This window comes from Sturnira hondurensis, unplaced genomic scaffold (genome assembly GCF_014824575.4).
Source record: "Sturnira hondurensis isolate 20B ecotype Veracruz unplaced genomic scaffold, ASM1482457v3 Scaffold0006566, whole genome shotgun sequence".
NCBI lineage: Eukaryota > Metazoa > Chordata > Mammalia > Chiroptera > Phyllostomidae > Sturnira > Sturnira hondurensis.
This window is the reverse complement of record NW_028079197.1, coordinates 2,349,111-2,372,993: the sequence shown is the minus strand read 5'-3', so window position 1 is coordinate 2,372,993 and position 23,883 is coordinate 2,349,111. Positions and strand designations below refer to the sequence as shown.

At 40.0% G+C, this 23,883-nt stretch overlaps 1 protein-coding gene across 1 annotated transcript in view; it reads right to left on the bottom strand.

The window, feature by feature from the left end:
* Nucleotides 1-7,812, bottom strand: part of WDR44 (WD repeat domain 44) — a 90,652-nt gene extending 82,840 nt beyond the window's left edge. Inside the window, exon 1 of the mRNA XM_037050184.1 lies at nt 7,319-7,812. Within this exon, the coding sequence (XP_036906079.1) occupies nt 7,319-7,395 (77 nt within the window). The 5' untranslated portion in view covers nt 7,396-7,812. The remainder of the gene's footprint in view (nt 1-7,318) is intronic.
* Nucleotides 7,813-23,883: the final 16,071 nt, after the last annotated feature.

The window sequence follows — 23,883 nt, the reverse complement described above, 5'->3', positions numbered from 1 at the left end:
TTATCTTTAGAGGGGAAGGGAAGGAGAGAGGGAGAGAAATATCAGTGTATGGTTGCCTCTCCTGCGTCCCCTGCGGGGAACTGGCCTGCATCTCAGGCATGTGCCCTGACTGGGAATCGAACAGCGATTGTGTGTCGCAGGCCCACGCTCAATCCACTGAGCTACACCAGCCAGGGCCCTTTCTTTTCTTTTTTAAAAACATTTTATCCTTCTTCCGCTCCCCCTTCCTTTGTAAAATTTTAAGGATTAGGGCCCTGTGAAAAAAGTAAATCTTTTTCTGCTTATACGTCTATTTGTGCAACTAAAATAAAGTTCTCCTTGGGGCATTATCGGAATTTAACCACAGTATGAATAGGATATACTAGTGTTACAATGAAATCAATCAAATCACAATTTCAATACAAATTCAAGCCAGGAAGATTTAATTTAATCATTTTACAAAGTTACAATTTACTATATAATCTTTCTAATTTGGAAAGATGAACATTTTTGAAAAAGCATATATGATGTCTTAAGACTAAAATGTACTGATTTTAAAAAATATATTACTTATTGTTATGTACAAAAATAGATGCCAATATCAGCTCAATCACTAACAGATTAACCACCTCCAATTTAGTTAACTGAAAAGATTAAATGTGCCTATTTACAAGATATTACTACACCACAGAAAAATCAACAAGCATGGGCACTTAAAAGAAACACTAACACAAACACTTACATATAAACTAATATACTCTATTTCTTCAGCCTTTTTTAGCAAGACAACTAAACATTTATAATTTAAAACTATTTTAATTATATGAGTTCTCAAGTTTTTAAGAGATAAAAAGATGTATTTGTTAAGGAAACAGACACAATAAAGATCCATATAACTATCCAGTCTTTATTTTTCTTTTCCTGTTTATTCAAAGGCTGCAAAACTTTCTTATTAAATTTCTAAACAGTTTTCCTAAATTAGAATGAATTATTCTATCAGGACAAACACTCTTTCTACAACCTATAGAAATCATTTTTGTTAGAAGCCCGATTATTTATTTGGTGGTTGCTGGTGAATCAAGGTGCTTTTAAGTCACGTCAGGTGATGATCCAGAATCTAAGTCACATCTGCAAAGACATTTCTTAAATGGTTACTCTTGATCTTCAGATTTATTCTAGATATTACAAAGGGACAGACATTGAAAGCCACTGATGCAATGCATTCAATCTTCAAGACAATGAGTAACAGTGGAACTGAGAAAATTAGTATGAGAAAAGTGTTGCCTAAATGCGTCCTTGTTAAATTCTGTATGTTTTAAAATGCTTGGAGACAGGAAGGTTTCGTGGACCAGAAATGAATGGACCCTCATGGAATGCCAAACTGTAAACTGCCAAGCAGCTGCAGCTGGTAATAAAGTTCTAAAACCTGAAGAGCTTTAGCAGAACCTGATTATATGGTAATCGTAATATCTGAGAGAAGGCTAAAGAGCTAGAAGAATAACTGATAGGCTGGTTGCTATAGTAACCAAGATAAATTTGTATACTGACTGGGGAAAAACATTGGGGTTGCCATCAAGCCTGAGACCCACATTATGTCTTATGTGCTTTCTCCTCAATTTTGAATCATGAGATGACAAACTAACACAAAGACTGCTCAGTCTGCAATAAGAGAATAAATAGGGCTCTGCTCTGAAAAGTAAGGAAAGCACCCAATTAAAGGTTTAGCTGGTCAGCAGAATAACATCCAACAGTTAGAGAGAGGAACTGGACCTTAGGAAAGTTGGTAGTAAATAGCTTAGTTTTGAGTAGAAAACAGGAATGTTAATTATCAATTCAAGTTAAATATCAGAAGAACAGTATAAAGCACCAACAATTTTTTATTATTTTAAATTTTCTTCAGGCCATTATTAATCTTTTACAGAAAGGGCTATTGATTTATTTATTTCTGAAAAACCAGCCTTTATTGTTTAGAAAACAAGAAGGAAATTCTTCACATAGCAAAAGAAAATACTTTAAAAATACTTTCTGTAGCACAATGTTGAAGAATAAAAGTAAAATGTAAAACTAAAAGACTTAATTCACACTTATGTAGGTACATATTTAAAATAATACCAAGTGGTGCGATTTGTTCTATCTCAGTTATCCATGTCCCAGGGAGCAGCCTTATAACCCACTCTCAATACAGTCTGTAGAGCTACCTTCACCAACTCCACCTCCATCCATCACTACCACCCTCATCATCACCCCCTTCGTTCACCCATACTCACCCAGGAAGTAATTACTAGAATCGCAGGCAGAGTATGAGGAAACAAACAGCCTCATCAACGGGCTCCCTTGGCAAATCCACCCGACTTCGTCAAAGTTAAATAGTGCGTTGACGAGAACACCTGAATTGCTGTGTAATGTACACTTTACAAACTAAGTCTCAAATACCAACAACTGGAAATTATTTTTTCTTCTGCAGGACCCCCACTGAACTGTTAACATCCTATAGCTATCTAGGTTTTTAATGTTTAAATCAAAATTTATTACCCCAGTTTATGCAACAGGTTATCACAAGAATAGAATAATTTTTTCAGTTTACAGGACTTTGTCCAGATACAAAGTGAGCTCCTAAACTGCCATACTACTGCCACTGTCCTACCTCCGCAAGTCACCAACTGACAGTTGGAGGCCACTGAATTTATAACTTAAATTTACTAATTAATATGTAAGTTCCCCCCCACTTCAATAAATATGATGGTAACATGGGTGTGATAAAACAGCATTTACAAATACATTCCTATCAACCCACAAAGCCAACAGAAATCAAATATAATTTATGATTAAATGCCAAGCCATGAACAGCCATTTTTCAAGGAATCTTTCCACAAATAACCCTTATCACACAAATATTTTCAGTGAAACCTGCATCAATTTTCAATTCAGGGAGAAATGGTTCTGATGCCTAAGTGAAAAGTTAAGTTTTCAACAAAGGCAGCTTTTCTTTTTCTAGGATGAATTCTTAAGGACAGTTTGACTTCGGAACTCATGGCTTAAAAATCAAGATTTTGCCAGTATTCCAATCTACAAAGATAGACTGCAGTCGACACTAACTACACTGCTAAAAATAAAATAAGTAACCACGACTGTTCTTAGATCAACTCTTCTGCAATCTTTGCTCATCCTGACCTGGAGAAAATCTAGAATCTTTTAAACAGTCAGTGTCCTCTGACAGCAAGGCATGAAAAAACATAATCACTGTCCATGAGAGTAGACCACCTTAAGAGGCCTGCTAAGGGGTAAGTGCCAGAGACCTAGGGCAGGATACCCAGCAATACTTTCCCTCCTTCCACAGACAAAGCTGCATGGAATAAATGAGCGATCAGGAGACTGGGGTTCTAGTTCCCAGTCTGCCACTAATCAGCAATGTGTTACTTCCCTTCTCTGAGCCTAGATTGCTTTCAGTTAAATGGGAGGGGTGAGCTAAATGATCTCTGGCTCCTTCCTACTATAAAAATGTTAGCACTCTATTCTTCCTTCCAACACCTCAACAATATTTTGGTTGCCATGAAACTTTTTTTTAAAATAAAGAATGCTAAAAATGTCACATTTATTTTGTAACATGTTCTCAGTGCCAGCCTTTAATATGCATATGTATAATCCACAAACTAGCAGGAACATTCATCTCATATATAATTTACCCAGTAAATGTTTAATTTGAAATCTATGGGTCTTGAATCATGTACCAATACCATCAAGTCTGTTCAACTAAAAGCTAAAAAAAAAAATCATGGAAAGATTTCCCAAGAACAAAAGCTTATCAATAAAAGCACACTATTAAACCTCCATACAATGAGACTTTTAGAGTTGGAAGCGTTCTCAGAATCTCCTCAATTTAAAGATGAGGAAATGAAATGACTCATATAGTCCAGGGCTTTTTTCTACTATAGCACACTTCCTCCTCCCCTTCCTGCTTCATCAAAAGACAGCATGGTAGCAGAAAAAAATGCTAGACTGTGATACTGATCTGGGATTCTAGTCCTAACTCTGCTACTGATTTGCTGTGGTACCTTGGAGAAGTCACTTTCCCCCTCTGTAGGCTTCGGTTTTCACATTTTATGTGAAGTTTACTAGAAGTCCCTTCTAACTGTAGCATGCTATGATCTTATAAAATTTTTATCTGATTGAAACAAAACACACATTCCTGAAAGAGAAAGTGAGAACTTCTAGCCAAGAAAACTGAAAAGTTTGGGCTGCTAGTTTTAAATAGATGCATCAGTTCAATTCAGGAAGTTGGTCCTAAAGCATTTTACTCCAGGTCTCTTGGAAGAGGATACCTTCTACACACAGAGTATAGGTTTGCTATGATGTATTGCAAAAACTCTTAACGTAGGAGTCTAAAGAATTGGTTTGAAATCCCAGCTGTCACTTAACCCCTTTGATCCTAAGGGTCCTCATACATAAAGACAGATAAGAATAAGAAAACCTGATATAAAATATTATCAAAATAAAGCATTATAAATGTGGTACAGATTGCAAAGCTGGTCAAGTGGACATGATCTGCCACTGTGGAAAAGTGCCTGCATTGGAGTCAAAAGTCTTCCTACAAAATAATGGGATGAATTTTAACTTATTAAATTTGCTTTCAAAGAGTAGAATAAAGCTGAAGACACCATTGGAGGGGAAATAGAAGAAATCAATATTAGGAAATGGATTGTGCATTTGGATTCTGCTGATGAACAAAAATGAGGTAATTCTTAACTGCCTACTCAGTTTACTACAAATTTGGTGAAGTGATCTGTGTATTCTAGAATATACAAGAGCAAGATACATTTTTTAAAGTACCCAAACTCAGTCTGATAACCTCTTAGAGTTTGAATGGTTTGCTACTCTAGTTCTCATTAAAAGACAGAAGATATTTCTGATGGCCAGATATCTAGTGACACCATCTGTTTCCACAAATCAAGACTTCTCACTGCATTTCTAGGTTGTTAGTTACCCAGCCAAGTCTCCTCACAGTACCTTACGCAAATGACAAAACTTGTCACAAAAGATAGAGGATATGTTAATTATGCCAATCTTTTGCTGTCTTCCCAGTACAACTAGTTCTTTTCAGATTCAGTTCTCCAGGTGAGGCTAATTCCCTTCCAAATCCTGACTATTACAGGATGAAGCCTTGCAATTTAGACTGACACTGTAGTTTTATCCATAGGGCTAAACAAGCTAAACATTTGGGTAGGTTAGAGTTAAAATGAGAATACTAGGTCTGAAGAAAAATTATTTTTTTACTTTTCCCTAGTAGCATCAAGGGATCAAAGAGCTTGGGAAACTATATTGTGCCATGAGGGAAGAAATGACTCTATTAATTCTATCAAAATGACTCATTTGGTGTAGATAAGTTAAATAGCTTTGAGTTCTGCACACTTTCTCCCAAAGTAAGCACTGTATGAAGTTAATTTTGCTAATTCCAAGAAAGGAAGGAGAAGGGAATGAATATTTGAGTTCTTTCTCCATGCTTGGTGCTGGGCTTGACAGTTTACACAGGTCCTGATATGACTGTCCTTCAAAATTAAATTTGTTTTATTCGTTAAAAAAGAACACTATTCACCCTGGCTGGTGTGGCTCAGTGGATTGAGCATAGGACTGGGAAGCAAAGGGTCACTGATTTGATTTCCAGTCAGGGCACATGCCTAGGTTGTGGGCCAGGTCCCCAGGGTGGGGCAAGTGAGAGGCAATCACACATTGCTGTTTCTCTTCCTCTCTTTCTCCCTCCCTTTCCCTCTCTCTAAAAATGAATAAATAAAACCTCTTTTAAAAAGAAAGCTATACACATAGATCTAAATTGATTACAATCCCATACATCAATTTTGATTTCCCTACCCCCTCCACACACACACACATACACACACACGGAATAAAGGATTACTTTTGCTAATCCTTTATTACTTTATTAGGTCTCTCACTTAAGCTGAACTGACAGTTCATTACTTTGAGGGGAAACAACCAAAATAAATTTTAAGTTCAAAGAGATTCAATGTATTTGGAAATCCAAATGGATTTTCTATCCCCTACCACCTAGCTATGAACTTGTTTCAGGTATTGAATTCAAAGGAGATTTGGTGCAATCTCATGATTGGCCACTGCCACCCTAAAATCTCCTAAGGTTGGTGGAAACACACACATCAGCGATTTATCTACATAAATTTCTTTGATTTTGTTGCTGTTAATTTTTGGTAATATATATTAGGGTTTAGAACGACTTCTAGAATGTACAGGTAACTTTATTTGCATCAAACAAGGTCTTTCTTCCAAGGGGTACGCTTGAAAATTAATGGTAATTGGCTTCTGAAATCATATTAGTGCCTTGTATTAACATACAAATTTTAGCAATTCTCAAGTTCTCACAGCATAAAAATACACTTTACTGCCTCTAGCCCCACATAAGTCCGTAGAAGAGTTCGGCAAAATCGCTATAAACATTACTCCAACTTTGAATAGTGGAGGAGTGGGTAAATAGAAGTCTCAGGCAAGGGAAGCAGTCCAACTACTGTACTTCCTACTCAGAATCTCCCATATTAATCACTACTAAAACATCTTGCAGAATTAGATAAAGAGCACAAAGCTGCGGCTCTTCTTCCAACCACCAGATTACTCAGCACTTGTTTCTATCTCTGTAGTCGGTTGTGTACATTTATGTGCGGATACCTTCGAAAACGGCATTCTCCCTATTGCTAAAGGACCTTCGATTTCCTTTGCCTCACGGTAAAGGAATTACCATTTATTCCTTTACCGTGAGGCAAAGGAATTTAATGAAACACTGTTGATCTAGAGTACATGAGACAGAGGACTTTCCTAAGTAAACACCTGACCCTTTCCGCGGCTCCTTTTATTTCTGTGCAAGGAAAACAGAACGGAAAATCGGGAGAGTTATAGCTACCTCTAAAATGAAGAGGTAAGTAAGCGGCAAAAGAAAGAAAAATGGGAAATGCAATTTCTCCAGTTACTACTCCTTTAATTTATGGTCCCCAAGGCCAAAACGGATGTTTCAAAGGTAAGCGCTGAACCCCACAAACAAACCGCCGACTCGAAGGCACGTCAGCTGTCCCACCTTGCAGAAAGCTGGGCAAGATGAGAAAGGAGTTCCGAGAGATCCCCGAGAGAGCCCCAGGGGCCTTTCGCCAGGGAAAGAAGAGGTTTACCCGAGGTGGGCGATCCCCCATCCCCCGACTCACTCTGAAGTGCCCGAAGCTGAGGAGCAGCGGTGGCGGACGCAGCGGGACCTGCGAGGGGTGGAAGGGGAAGGCACGGGGGAAGCCGGGGAATCAGGGCGCCCGGCTTCTGGGCCATAGCTACTTACCCTGCAGGGTAGCCGCCTCCTAGGTGCACATCTTCGGGGGCATCAAAGAATTCCTCCGTGTCGCTTTCCGACGCCATTTATAGGACACACCCGCGGGCGAGGGGGCCGACGTCGCTTGAGAGGGTGACTCTCGTCTCCTGCTCGTCGTCCTCCACCCTGGCGAGACCGTGGGGAGTTGGGTCCCGCGCGAGGATGAGGAGGGAACGGACGCTCTGGAGAGAGGAGCCGGTTAGGAGCGGGGGGCGCCGTCAGCTGCCCGGCTGCGGGAATGACCGGCAAAGCGGCCGTCTGTTGAGATGAGACGGCGCCGATCCCAGGGACTGTCGCTGTCGCCGCTCCCGGCAATAGGTGTAAGTGGAGGACAAGAAAAGAGGCGGTGGCTCTCTTCAACGGGGGAGGGCGGGCTCCCGGACTAGAGACAGTCCACTTTCTCCCGCAGCAGCAATTACAGCAGCTGCAAGAGCTAGTTGCTCGTAAAATACTGACGCGCACTTACCCTCGCGAGATTTCGGGCGGGGGCCGCTAAAGAGCGGGCGGGGCGAAGGGCAGGCAGGGGCGGTCCCAGAGAGGCAGAGCTCGGATTTCATCGGCCGGAGAAGCCTATCAAAACAACGCAAGCGCGTTGAGGGCGTTCACGAGGGCCGGAAGTAGCCGGTAAGGGTCGGGATGAGCTCCAGAAGGGAGGAGTTTAGAACCTGCGCTGGAGCCGCTCGGTACCCTGCCCCCAGGGGTTCGTGCCGGACTAGGTGGGGGTCCGGTGGAGCGTCTTACCCACTACCTCTGCTGTTCCTGAGAGGCATTTTCGAATCTGCTTTTTTTTTTTTTTTAAGAAATGCTCTCGGGAAACGTTGGCATTGTGGTTTGCATTCACATCTTACCTAATTTATCCAAGCCCGGAATAGCCCACACTAGGGCACAGGCAGGTCCACTACCTCTAGTGTTACAGGAATAGCGCGCCCTATTTACCAGAAGATCTTTAATTGAGATCCCTAGATATGGTTCTGCAGGCCACAGGGTGGGGTCCATGAAAGATGCGTGGAGAGTGTGCCAGTTCCGTGGAGTAATAAGGGATTTATTGCTGGAGCTGAGCCTATTAAGGCCTCCGGGTTTTTTTTTTCTTTTCTCTACAAATATCCGTTGCTGCCCACACTTAATGTAAGAGAAATTCTTACATCCTGGCCAAGATGTGCGTCACTCAAATGGTAAATACTATATGCTGAGCAGATAGATACCCTTGCAAGGCTAAGACCAATTAGCGAAATTATGGTCCTTCGGTACCCAATGTCCAGTGATGAAAACAGGTACTTAATAAAAGACTAAGATGCTCCTTCTTAGACAATGGACCATTGACAGAGGGATAGCATGAACTTTCTATATCATTGTGAAGTATGTTTATCTTTCCCATTGACATGACAGAAAGGCTCTTTGGGCTGTTTGCACACCCTCAAGTATTGCTCAAGATGGCAGCAGAAAACATTGAATTGGGACCAGGAGCATGGCCTCAGAAAGATTGAAATAGGACTCTAGATTCTTCCTTGTAAAGCAAGCAGGAAAATACCTGGCGTTGTCTGGCAGACTTGTGTGAAACCAAATGCCACGTGCTGTATATACAGTGTAACACTCCAGCCAGTTCAGGGAAAACACTGCATATTTAAATATGGTAATATTTCTTGCAGCAAACCATATCATTATTCATACAGGGTAAATAAATACCAGTAAACAGCCTCATTCAATTTAGGTCAGATACTACTGCCAAATAAATTTAGGTTAGATCAATTTGACTATCAAATAAGTTACTAAAAATACAAAATAAAAATTTTTGGTTTCCAGAGCTTTTTGGATTTCAGAATTGCTGGCATGGGATTTATAGCACATTGTTAGTATATGACTTCTGTCACGATCCAGTAATTGTTAGTTTTATGTGTTTTAAATATGTTAATTTCTTAGGGACAAAAAATGTATTTCAAAGTATTGACATTTTATTTTGTTGCTCACCAAGAAAGATTACTTTTCCTTAAGAATTATGGAAAGATATGAGTAAATAAACTACCTGAATTTATTTTGTTGCTAGTTATTTAATAGTAAGTTTCTTTGCCTTAAAATTTAAACTTTGTCATCATGTACTGTTCTAGGTGCTGAGGACAATTCAACCATGAAGAAGAAAACTTAGTTCCTATCTTTAGGAGCTCTCAATCTAGCAATGAAGACAAACACAGAGTCCTAATTTGGTGCTTTTTTCACTATACCATACCACCTCTCTTGGACCATTTAAGGTACCTTAAATATTATACTTAGAAAAAGTCAAAACAGAATACGAATGATAAACTGATAACATTTTTATTTTTTATTTTTTTTACTTTAAATATATTTTATTGATTATCCCATTACACTTGTTCTATTCCCCCCTTCATTCCCCTCCCCCCACACACTCCCTCCCCCACCATTCTCCCCCCTTAGTTTATAACCACGTGTCTCAAGTTCTTTAGATTCTATATTTCCCCCACTATTCTTGCCCTCCCCCCTATCTATTTTCTACCTACTGTCTATGCTATTTTCTGTGCCTTCTCCCCCCTTCTCCTCCTCCCACTCCCCTGTTGCTAACCCTCCATGTGTTCTTCATTTCTACGGTTCCACTCCTGATCTAGCTGTCCTCTTGGTTTGCTTTTGTTTTAGGTGTGGTTGTTAATAACTGTGAGTTTGCTGTCCTTTCACTGTTCATATTTTTCATCTTCTTTTTCTTATATAAGTCCCTTTAGCATTTCATATAATAAGGGCTTGGTGATGATGAACTCCTTGAACTTGACCTTATCTGAGAAGCACTTTATCTGTCCTTCCATTCTAAATGAAAGTTTTGCTGGATAAAGCAATCTTGGCTGTAGGTCTTTGGATTTCATGACTTGGAATACTTCTTTCCAGCCCCTTCTTGCCTGTAAGGTCTCTTTTGAGAAATCCGCTGACAGTCTGATGGGTACTCCTTTGTAGGTGACTGTCCCCTTATCTCTTGCTGCTTCTAGGATTCTCTCCTTCATTTTAGTCTTGGCTAATGTAATTATGATGTGCCTTGGTGTGTTCCTTCTTGGGTCCAACTTCTTTGGGACTCTCTGAGCTTCCTGGATTTCCTGGAAGTCTATGTCCTTTGCCAGACTGGGGAAGTTCTCCTTTATTATTTGTTCAAATAAGTTTTCCACTCGTGGCTGTTTCTTTCCCCCTTCTGGTACCCCTATAATCCGGATGTTGGAATGTTTAAAGATGTCCTGGAGGTTCCTAAGCCTCTCCTCATTTTTTTGAATTCTCATTTCTTCATTCTTTTCTGGTTGGATGTTTTATTCTTCCTTCTGATCCATTCCATTGATTTGAGTCCCAGTTTCCTTTCCATCGCTATTGAATTCCTGGACATCTCCCTTCATTTCAATTACTTTAGCCTTCATATGTTCCTCTGATTTGTGACTATAATCAACCAGTTCTATGAGCATCCTGATAAACAGTGTCTTGAACTGTGCTTCTGAGAGGCTGGCAATTTCTCGGTCGCTGAGAGTTATTGGCTCTGGGACTTTGCGTTCTTCTTGCGCCATCTTTTGGGCTGTTCGTGCCTGTTACGTAGCAGGATCGGAGCCCTAGGTTTTCACCAGAGCAGGGCAACTCAGTCGCTGGGTTGTGACGCTGTTTGTGGGGGCGGGGTCAAAGAGGAGCAATGACGTCCCGCCTCCCGCCTGTTGCCTGCCGCCTCCCGCAGCAACTGCCACCATCACCGGGCCCCCTGCGTTCCGTCCCACTGCACGGGAGTGTGCCACCGCCATCAGCCCTCCACCACTGGGTTCGCCCTCTGGGGCCTGCGTGGTCCATCTCACTGTGCGCAAATGTGTGACCACAGTCAGTCTGCCCCACACCCTGACTGGGTCCGGTCTACCTGCGCGCCTAGGTCGGGGGATCTGTCCTGCCCGACCCTGCTCCGCTGCTGGCTCCGCCCCTCTTACCTTCCCGGATGAAAGGTTCGTTGTGGGACTTCCGTATAATTCAGTTTTCTGGTCTTTGAGTGTGTCTTTGTTCTCCAAACCTTTGTTGTATTCAAACTTGGTTGTGGGAGAAGGCACAGTGTTTCCACCTATGCCTCCATCTTGGCGGAAGTGTCTCTGTTAGTTTCATTACTAGCCCAACTAGATCTTAGAAGGTGGGAGGGAATAGTATTCATTTTTTTTAGCCCCCCACAGGCTCAAATACTGACCACCAAATGCCAGCTGTGAAACTTTGGGCAAGTAACTGAACTCTTCTAAACCTCAGTTCCCCTACTTATAATGGTGAATAATTCTATTATTTTCCTCATATAGTATGAGTAGTAAGTGAAATAATATATGCAAAGTACTTAATACAATGTCTAGCACTGATTTAATGATAGCAATTATTTTATTACCATTTGATGATATAAGAGATGTAAAACTATCTCAGAAAGTATAAAGAGCTATTCTAATGTAACATGTCACCAGGAGCACATAGAGAACATATCACTAGACAGGTACCCTATGCACAGGTGACAGGTTTAGGGTATACATGTTTATCACATATATATTTATTGTACCACCTTAATTGTGCACTTGAAATTCCCATTTATCTTTCTCTCTGAACACATTCAGTATAAACATGTAAGTATATGTTCATGTTTCCAAAATAAAAATAAAAAAGAGGACTGATAACCATCTTTAAACAGATCAATGGTTTTATATGGACTTAGTAGCCAGAATTATAACTAGTGGATAGAACTTACAGAAATGCAGATTTAGGCTAAATACAATGAAGAACTTTGTTAGTACGTATTTATGAAAAAAATGACTGAGTAAATAGTAAGCTCCATACATCTGAGTGACCACTTAGGGAGTTTGTAAAAGAAATTCATGCATATGATATGCATCCCAGATATGACGCTGGGACTACTAAGTTTTTTCTTTTTTTGACTACAAAATATCTTTTATTTTTAACTTAACTTGTCAAATGGGCAGATACAGAGTATGGCAAATTTGATTAACAGAACAAAATAATGTTATTCAAACTGAATAATTTGTTGCTGATGAGGCTTGCCTTGTTTTACACTTAAGTAGAATTTACAGTTTCCTCAAACAGTACATACAAATATTTAAAGGGATTAATAGTGAGTTATTCAATAAGTCAATCATCTTTTTAAAATTTTTTTTTAAATATAATTTTTATTTAATTCTTGTTCAAGTACAGGTTTCTGTCTTATAATCCCAACCCTGCCCGCCCCCCACCCCATGCTCCCCGCCTCCCTCCCCTTTCCACCCCCCACCCTTAGTTATTGTCCATGTGTCTTTTATACTTGTTCATGTTTAAAATTTTGTATTTATTTTTATCCTCTCATCTCTTTCCCTAGGCAGCCATTCCATTACGTATACATTTGTTTTTATTCATATGTGCTCCACATTCTGTGTATTATGCATATATTTTTAAGTACATTTTATTGCTTATGTTATTACAGTTGTCCCAATTTTTTTCTCCCCTTTGTCCCACCTCTGCCCTGGACCCCCCAACCCTCCAGTATTTTTCCCACCTTAGTTGATGTCCATGGGTCGTACCTATAAGTTCTTTGGCTTCTCTATTTCCTATACGATTCTTAACCTCCCCCCCTCATCTATTTTCTGCTTACCAATTATGCTTCTTATTCCCTGAATCTTTTCCCCCATTCTCCCCCTTCCCCCTCCCCACTGATAACCCTCAATGTGATATCCATTTCTCCGATTCTGTTCCTGTTCTGCTTGTTTGCTTAGTTTTTGTTTTTGTTTTTTAGGTTCAGTTGTTGATAGTTATGAGTTTGTGGTCATTTTACTGTTCATGGTTTTTGATCTTCTTCTATTTCTTAGATAAGTTCCTTTAACATTTCATATAATAAGGGCTTGGTGATGATGAACTCCATGAACTTGACCTCATCTGGAAAGCACTTCATCTGCCCTTTCCTTCTAAATGAAAGTTTTGCTGGATAGAGCAATCTTGGATGTAGGTCCTTGCCTTTCATGAATTGGAATACTTCTTTCCAGCCCCTTCTTGCCTGTAAGGTTTCTTTGGAGAAATCAGCTGACAGTCTTATGGGAAGTTCTTTGTTGGTAACTGTTGTAACTGTCTATATATATATGCACCATAAGAGAAAAATAAAAGATCTCTTCTCCAGCTTTAGATCTGGAATAATTTTGTGAAGCATAAATTTGCATGTCTTAGGTTCTCTTTCTTTAGATCAGGCCATATACACTGGTTATTGTTTTGAAATCAAAAACAAAATTATGCTTAGTCCATATTATTAATTAACTTCAGCCCTGGCCAGGTAGCCCAGTTGATTAGAGCATAGTCTCAGTATGGTGAGGTTGTTGGTTCAATACCCGGTCAGGGCACATACAAGAATCAACTAGTGAATGCATGGATAGATGGAACAACAAATTGCGCTCTTTCTCTCTCATCAATAACTTTTTTTAAAACAGAAGCAAACCACTAATAGTATACTTTGTTTTTAGATACTCCACATTAGTCCATCATTTCACAGTTGCTTTGGAAAACATCATTACCATTCTCTGTGTTAGGCCTACAGTACAGAAAATGACTTTTTATTTGGTAGACTAATATGAACACTGCAAGATTCACTTTGTGGGTATATTTTCCAAGTCCAACTTCTTAGTGGCACTTATTAAACTGTTCCAGAAGCTAAAGTGTGTTCCAGAAGCTAAGGAGCTAAGCTAAGTCCCAGAAGTTAAGCAATAAGCCCAGGACTCATAGTCACACATTATATTGGGAACCATCTCAGATCTTAAATGCGTATAAGTCTACCTTGTATATGATTGGTTATATATTTCCTTTTACTATTTTCCCCTTCTTTTTTTAAAAAAGATTTTATTTATTTATGTTTAGAAGGGAAGGGAAGGAGAGAGGGAGAGAAACATCAATGTATGGTTGCCTCTCGTGTGTCCCCTGCTGGGACCTGGCCTGCAACCCAGGCATGTGCCCTGACTGGGAATCGAACTGCAATCATGTGGTTCACAGGCCCATGCTCAATCCACTGAGCTACACCAGCCAGGGCTATTTTCCCCTTCTTGACAAAGTAATACATATTCACTGTATTCTATCATTATATAAAGGTACAAATAAGGCACAAATCTCTTCCTATTATTTTTTTAAGATTTTACTCATTTATTTTTAGAGAGAAGGGGAGGAAGGGAGAGAGAGAGGGAGAGAAACATCAGTTGGTTGCCTATTGCATGCCCCCAACTGGGACCTGGCCTACAACCCAGACATGTGCCCTGGCCTGGAATCAAACTGGTGACCTTTTGGTTCACAGGCCACCGCCCAATCCACTGAGCCACACCAGCCAGGGCCTCTTGCTATTATTTTAATCAGCAATCAAAGACAATCACCATCAATAATTTATAAACATTCTACCAGAATTTTCTATGCTTATATACACATATAGATATGTAGTAAATAATTTTACATAAAGTGAAATTATTCTACATGCAGTATTTTATAACTGTTTTAATTTGACATGTCATGAGCTCTTGTCATGTCAATGAATACAGAAGCTGAACTCTTAATAACTTGTGGTTAGCAAATTATTCCTGCCTGCTAGTAACTCTTTCTTTTAAAAACATCCATTACATAACTCCATTTGGTTCTAGTAAGGAAGACAATTACAGTAGTATCTCCCCACATGGTTAGTGGCAGGAAATCAGCTGACCTAGGCCTGACAAATGAGAGTTCTCTATGCTCTTAGCTGGAGGGATTTCCAAAGACTAATTAACATCATCCCTGAGATGCAATATATAAACACTGAAAGTCTCATGTCCTTTGGACTGAGATTTATTAAGATATTATAAACTAAAGTTGCTTATAGCTTTTGCTGAGTACAAGAAGGAAGCGGCAAAGTAAAAAAAGAAACAGATAAGCAAAGAGGAGAGGTGGACAAGAACTGAGAGTATTAACATATCTTGGACCCTGGATTAAGTACTGGACTGTAGTCAGTGCTGCTATATGGCAACATACACTTTCTAAAAAATCACTACACTATGCAAAGTTGTTCAATAAAACCCACTGGGTTTATGGGAAAAATGGGGATAAGAGTACAACATTTTAAAACTTTGTAAGTGACAGATACACAAAAACATACAAATCTAATAAAAATGCTAGCAAAGTTTTACACATGTTAAATGGTTAAGAAATACATAAATACTATAATAAATATAGCACTTCATTTTCAAGAAGACCTGAAATTTGCTTGTGGAAACAGGCGTCAAAAGGATTGCTGCTTGCGAGTTGTTGCAAAGTGACAGAAGGTAGGTTATATGAAATCAGGAGGAAAATTGTAACACTAGATGTGGATGGGTGTGACTCAAAACACACCCAATGAACAGAGGTAGATAGGAGATGTTTGCGGTGTGTATGTGTGCATATTTTGTGTATTCCTAAATGACTTAATTCAGCTGGACATAGTTTTCTACTTTCACCTAGTGTTTCTAGCTAACAAAATTGCACCTAAGCAAATGCAAAATTCACCTTATACTCATACTGCTCTCTAACATACTATGGTAATCACAAAGGAATAGGCAAGAGTTATAGCAGTCCGTACTTGGTTATGTGAGTGAATAAATTCTCTCTTCTTGTTTAAGATAATTTTAGTTACCTTTCTTCCAGAGTCCTGAACAGTAATGCATAGTTATTTAATATTCCATCATACAATAGTAACATTTAAAATTGCAGGGTAGCTTTTCTGTGCCTGTTAATACATTTGTAAACTATCATTCTTTAACTATCAGTTCTTGCGTGCTCACAGATTGAAATTTAATTTTAATATTAACATAAACCCTCATTAACAAGGTGAGGTATATTTGAAAAAGATATAAAGATCCTAAAGCCAAATAGAAATGATTTTTTTATTTTTATTTTTGCTATTATTATCTGTAACACAACTGACCTTTCAGATAATTGATGGTTGATGATTTTTTTATAGAATTTTATCTTGGCCCTGACAGTTTGGCCAGTTTCAAAATGTTTCTTGTGTACTTCAAAATCTATAAAAACTCTTAACAGATTTCAATATTAAATCTTTTCATGTCAATACTATATCTCAAATCACCTAACCCTATACATAAAAAGCCTACATGCATTACAGTGTTGTCACTAATGTTGGGTGATTACACTTGGGTTGGAGCAAAATGGCCCCAAGGATACTGCCAGTTTATACTCTTCTCAAGAGGAGAAAGCAAGTACCCCATAAAGTTGTTCAATACTCTAGATTTTGGAACTCCTAAGTAGAGTTTATACTGTGCAGGTAAGGAAGTATAACAAGTTTCCTTAAACCCACCTCAGTCTTAGACCTGTGTAGTTTTTAAAGTCATTGTGAACAAGCCCTGACCAATGTGGCTCAATTGGTTGGGCATAGCCCAACAAAGCAAAAGGTCACCAGTTCGATTCCCAGTTAGGGCACATCCCTGGTTGCAGGAGGCAAGTGATCAACATTTTTCTCCCTCTCTCTCTCCCTCCTTTACCCTCTAAAAATAAGTAAATAAAATCTTAAAAAAAAAAAACCCCAGCCCTGGCTGGTGTGGCTCAGTGGATTGAGCACCAGCCTACAAACGAAATAAATTAAAAAAAAGACAATTGTGGCCCCAGCTGGTCTGGCTCAGTGGATCAAGTGGATTAGTGGATTAAAGGCCTGTGAACCAAAGCATCACTGGTTCGATTCCCAGTCAGGGCACATGCCTGGGTTGCAGGCCAGGTCCCCAGTAGGGCACACGTGAGCGGCAACCACACATTGATGTTTCTCTCCCACTCTTTCTACTTCCCTTCCCCTCTCTCTAAAAATAAATAAATAAAATCTTTTAAATAAATAAATAAATAAATAAATAAAATCTTTAAAAAAAATAAACATGTGAAATAGAACCAGAGATATGGAATCATTTTCTATTTTTTTCATAAAACCGTGGGAACAGTCTCTGGAGGCGTAGATGGCCAAGCAGGCAGGGAACTGAACTATCCTTGCTTCAACTAGAGAAGTTTTTATTTTTATGATGTATGGACTGTGCATGAAATAGGTTTGATTAAAGGGTTCCATTCCTAATAAGGAGAAAAGCTTTAAAACCACTGCCTTGGACTAAACCTAAAACCTGCTGCTTTAAAACTCAAGCACAGATGTTTCAGGCAAAACAAACACATCTTTTCATATCTTTTCACATCTTTAAAAAGGATGATACCTGGCTGGTGTAGCTCAGTGGATTGAGCGCGGGCCTGCAAACCAGAGTATCACGGTTCGATTCCCAGTCGGGGCACATGCCTGGGTTGCAGACCAATTCCCAGCAGGAGACACACAAGAGGCAACCATACATTGATATTTCTCTCCCTCTCCTTCCCTTCCCCTCTAAAGATAAATAAATAAAATATTTTTAAAAAGGATGATAGTTATGTAATGTTATTAACCAATGTTACCCCAATAAATTAATTTTTTAAAAAAGTTGTTAAGTGGTACATATGTGTTTTAATGTTCCCAGAAAAGTTTGCTTTCTTGTACCACTGATCAAACATTTAAATAGACAGTTGTTAAGTGGTACATATGTGTTTTAATGTTCCCAGAAAAATTTGCTTTCTTGTACCACTGATTAAACATTTAAATAGACAACTTTAATAACTCTAAAAATGTTATCAGACTTCCGCCAAGATGGAGGCATAGGTGGAAACACTGTGCCTTCTCCCACAACCAAGTTTGAATACAACAAAGGTTTGGAGAAACAAAGACACAACCAAAGGACAGAAAATTGAATTATACAGAAGTCCGACTACATCTAACCTTTCAACGGGGACGGTAAGAGAGGCGGAGCCAGCAGCGAGCAGGGTCGGGCAGGACAGATCCCCCGACCTAGGCATGCAGGCAGCCTGGAACCAGTTGGGGTGTGGGGCAGACTGACCACAATCACACATTCGCACACAGTGAGATGGACCACGCAGGCCCCAGGGGGCGAGGGCTGACGGTGGTGGCACACTCGCGTGCAGTGGGATGAAACGCGTGGGCACGGTGACGGTGGCAGCTGCAGCACCAGTGGGGACCGTGGCAGCAGGCAGCAAATGGGACGCCATTGTTCCTCTTTGACCCCGCCCCCACATACAGCGTCACAACCCAGCAACTTAGTTGCCTTGCTCTAGGGAACACCTAGGGCTCCGATTCTGCTACATAACAGGCACGAACAGCCCAAAAGATGGCGCAAGAAGAACGCAAAGTCCCAGAGCCAATACCTCTCAGCGACCGAGAAATTGCCAGCCTCTCAGAAGCACAGTTCAAGACACTATTTATCAGGATGCTCACAGAACTGGTTGATTATAGTCACAAATCAGAGGAACATATGAAGGCTAAAGTAATTGAAATGAAGGGAGATGTCCAGGAATTCAATAGCGATGGAAAGGAAACTGGGACTCAAATCAATGGAATGGACCAGAAGGAAGAACAAAACATCCAACCAGAAAGGAATGAAGAAATGAGAATTCAAAAAAATGAGGAGAGGCTTAGGAACCTCCAGGACATCTTTAAACAATCCAACATCCGGATTATAGGGGTACCAGAAGGGGGAAAGAAACAGCCACGAGTGGAAAACTTATTTGAACAAATAATAAAGGAGAACTTCCCCAGTCTGGCAAAGGACATAGACTTCCAGGAAATCCAGGAAGCTCAGAGAGTCCCAAAGAAGTTGGACCCAAGAAGGAACACACCAAGGCACATCATCATTACATTAGCCAAGACTAAAATGAAGGAGAGAATGCTAGAAGCATCAAGGGATAAGGGGACAGTCACCTACAAAGGAGTACCCATCAGACTGTCAGCGGATTTCTCAAAAGAGACCTTCCAGGCAAGAAGGGGCTGGAAAGAAGTATTCCAAGTCATGAAATCCAAAGACCTACAGCCAAGATTGCTTTATCCAGCAAAGCTTTCATTTAGAATGGAAGGCCAGGTAAAGTGCTTCTCAGATAAGGTCAAGTTCAAGGAGTTCATCATCACCAAGCCCTTATTCTATGAAATGCTAAAGGGACTTATCTAAGAAAAAGAAGATGAAAAATATGAACAGTGAAAGGACAGCAATCTCACAGTTATTAACCACACCTAAAACAAAAGCAAACCAAGAAGACAGCTAGATCAGAAGTGGAACCGTAGAAATGAAGAACACATGGAGGGTTAGCAACAGGGGAGTGGGAGGAGGAGAAGGGGGGAGAAGGCACAGAAAATAGCATAGACAGTAGGTAGAAAATAGATAGGGGGAGGGCAAGAATAGTGGGGGAAATATAGAATCTAAAGAACTTGAGACACGTGGTTATAAACTAAGGGGGGATAATGGTGGGGGAGGGAGTGTGTGGGGGGAGGGGAATGAAGGGGGGAATAGAACAACTGTAATGGTATAATCAATAAAATATACTTAAAAAAACTAACAGAGACAGATTAACCGAAGAAAATAAAATTTTATAATACATGCACATGAGGAATTCACATATGCATGAAAATTCCAAAGGCAGTGAAAGCAACATTAGGTATATGACATTTTGGACAAAGAAGAAAAGGAGGGATAATAGGGTCTTAGATTTCAAAAGTGAGGTTGGACAGGTAGTTGAGGAAGAACTGAACAAACACGACAGGCAAATTTTTGCTTGGCAACTCAGAAACAAGGGGACATAGTGGGTAACAGGCCTCTGCCTGAAGCCTTCCTGTATAACATAATTAATTCAAATGAGGCAAAGACATTATCCTAGGGTCTCCTTCCTGAAGCAGAATTTTCTCTCTCAACCTCTTGGGCAGGAATGGGGTGGGGTGGAGGCAAAGTTCTTTCTGAGTCTTTTGTTTCTCAGTAACAGGCTTAAAATCAGTATTCCAAAAGGCAGCTTCAAGGTGGTAAAACTTTGGTTACCTTCAAGCCCAAGGTCACACTTTTATTTTATTATTTTTTCTTTTTTTTTCTTTAATTCTTGTTCAAGTACAGCTTCTGTTTTATATTCCCAACCCTGCCCGCCCTCCTATTTTATTTTTTTTTAAATATTTTTTATTTATTTTTAGAGATAGGGGAAAAGAGGGAGAGAGAGAGGGAAACATCAATGTTTGGTTGCCTTTTATATGCCTCCTACAGGGGACCTGGCCTGCAACCCAGGCCTGTGCCCTAACCGGGAATTGAACCGATGACCCTATGGTTCTCAGGCCGGCACTCAAGCCACTGAGCCACACCAGCCAGGGCAATTTTATTTCATTTTTTTGTTATCTCCCTAGAGAAAACTACAGTTTTAGTAGCTTGTCCAATTAGACTGTGTTAATGAGTGAAGTGTCTAAATATTACAACAACAACAACAAAACTAAAGCAATTCATTATTTTTTAATTTTTTATGTTATTCTTTAATTTAAAAAAAATTTCATCCAAGGATCTGTTTGTTTATTTTAGAAAGAGAGGAAGGGAGAGAGTGAAACATTAATGTGAGAGAGAAACATTGATTGGTTGCCTCCTTGTACTTGCCCTGACCTAGGATTGAGCACACAACCTATGTGCCCTGACAGGAAATGGAACCCACAGCCTTTTGGTAAACAGGATGACGCTCCAACCAACTGGGCCACCTGGCCAGGGCCATTTTGTATGGTATTCTTTAAGTGGGTACATCTCAACATTGGGGGTTATTGGAGGCAGGATTTCCAGATAGACCCCAAGATTTTCTAGCCCCTAGTGTACTCACTTTCTTCTAGTTACTCAGTTCAACCATGAATCTTGGTGCTGCTGTGAAGAGATTTTGCAGTTGTAATTAAAGTCCCAACTCAGTTGACTTTTAAGATAGGGAGATTATCTGGAAGATCTGACCTAGTCACATGGGCCCTTTAATAGCAGTTTTCTCTGGCTGGTGGGGAAGAGGAAGTCAGAGAAATGCATTCTGGCTTGCCTGAAAGCAAGCTGACTTCTACTGTGAAGTGTGGAATGTAGCCTCTCAGAACTGAGAGTGGCCCCCTGTTGATAGTAGGGAAATAGATACCTTAGTCCTATGGCTGTAGGCAACTGAATTCTCTCAACAACCTGAATGGACTAGGAAAAGGACCCTTAGCTTCATATGAGAATGCAGCCTGACCAGCAACTTTAAAAAAAAAAGATTTTATTTATTTATTTGTTAGAGAGAGGGGAAGGGAAAGAGAAAGAGAAAGAGAAAGAGGGAGAGAAACATCAACGTGTGGCTTCCTCTCGCACACCGCATGTTGGGGACCTGGCCCACAACCCAGTCATGTTCCCTGACTGGGAATTGAACTGGTGACCCTTTGGTTCACAGGCTGGTGCTCAGTCCACTGAGCCACACCAGTCAGAGCACCAGCACCTTTATTTCAGCCTTGTGAGATCTTTAGCAGAGCTCAGCTATACTGTATTCAGACTTCTGATGTACAGAACTGTGAGCTAAGAAATCAGTATTTTTTAAAAGTCACTAATTTGTTATGAAGCATTAAAAATATTGCTATATTTCCTCTGCCACTTAAGAACCATGGATCTAGGTAGGCCATGGTCTAACAAGTTTATATTCATGAGCAGATGCTACTTGCTTTCTGGAGTCCTGGAATACATTTGGGAATAAATGTAATACTAGAGTGAACATTCAAGTGTAATGCAACAGAAAAGAAAGGCAGTGAGTTCAGAAAAAATAGCATACATTTAATATGAAAGAAGTATCTTGCTTCACATACACTCATGTATTTACACTGCAGTCAAAATTCAATTCTATTTGTAAAATATTCTCCAGAGTTTCCTCAGTCCTGCTACTATCTATGTGGTATTAGAGATGGTCTGTTCCTCTGCTTTTGTGGGCTGTTGCCATTGAATGAATCTGCCTGCCTTTAGAATTTGGCCTGTTTCAATGTTAATCTCACTACTGACCTTTCAGTATTGTTATCTGGCTTCACTGTGATCACCATCCCTCTCTCACTCCCTCCCTTTTTTATTAAGGATGTCCCAGGCATTGTGCTATGTAGTAGGTTAACAGTGATATGGCCTAGTCCCTCTGAGTTGGGCTTTTCATCCCTGTCATCTGAACACTTGATCTGAGCTCTGGCTTGTAAGACTTGTATGCCTGGAATCTGACGCATATGACCAGATTGTGTGGGGATGGGACTCCCAGCAGTCATTGCCCAGCCCCTGAATAACTAAATTCCTAGCTTTTCATGTATGACTTTTGCCTATATTTCTCATCTTTGAAGCTTAAACTTCTGAAAGTCAGCTTTCTCCAGCCTATCTTGACCACAGTTTTTCTCTATTCCTTGCTCATGCTAAGTTGTGGACTTGAAATCTTGCTTTCCATGCCAGATCTTTTTACCTACTTTAGCCACTGTGTCCACCTGAGTCACACTGCCTGGCTGTTGTGGTTGGCCATGACACGATTCTTAAAGCTGGCTTCCCATATGCATCTTGAAGTTGAGAAATAGTAGACATAATTTTAGTTTTTTAATTTTCTAACAAATTTTCTATTTTTTAAAAAGACTTTATTTATTTATTTTTAGAGAGAGAGGATGGGAGGAAGAAAGAAGGGGAAAGAAACATCAATGTGTGGTTGCCTCTTACACACCCCTAACTGGGAACCTGGCCCACAACCCAGGCATATGCCCCAACCAGGAATCAAACTGGCACCCTTTGGTTTGCAAGTGGCACTCAATCCACTGAGCCACACCAGCCAGGGCCAAATTTTCTATTTTGTCAAGAGTAGATAACTTGTTTAAAAACTAATCAGGAATCTGACCTCAGTCTTGGGGAAAAGTCTGAAAGTTATGACCTAAGAAGAGGGATGGGAGATGAAAAGGGAATAATTTTTTTCACTTCTTTTATAAAAATTGTTGTTTAATTACAGTTGTCCCCATTTCCCCCCACTACTCTCCCCTACCCACCCCGCCTCCTATAGTCAATCCTCCCCCAATTGTCTTTGTCCATGGGTCCTTTATACCTGTTCCTTGGGAATAAATATTTATTCTATATGATGATCTGACTGGCATTTCATATGTTATCTCAGTTATTTGATTCTCAAACCTTCCCCCACCGTTTTATAAGTAGCTGCTGAAGCACAGTAACAGGGTCAGAATTGGGATTTAGGTGAACCTAAAACTTAAATGCATGCTTTTATCAGTATACTGCCCCAAAATGCATACTTTTATCTCTGTTTTTGCTTTTGGAGGCTACAGAATGTCTAAGCGAGGAGTTAGAATTAACAGAGCTCATCTACCAGATACAACTTCAGACTGAAGAAAGGGTCTAATTTGACAACATATAATTTAAGTTCTGGTATTCTGAAAAGAAACCCTGAGGCATATTCTAGCAGCTCCTCTAATTATTTTTTGCTCCTCTTGAGAATTACATGACTGGGTACCCTGAGTGTGGTCAATCCAGGATTCTGATGTGGAGATATGAAGGGTTAGCATTAGCCTACTAAATTTAGTAGACAGAGTTAGGATGCTAATTATATGTGGCCTGAATCTGATGATTTGTGTATTTCACTAATTTTGGAAAATTCTCCATCATTACCTATTAAATAATCTCTCTCTTATTGTC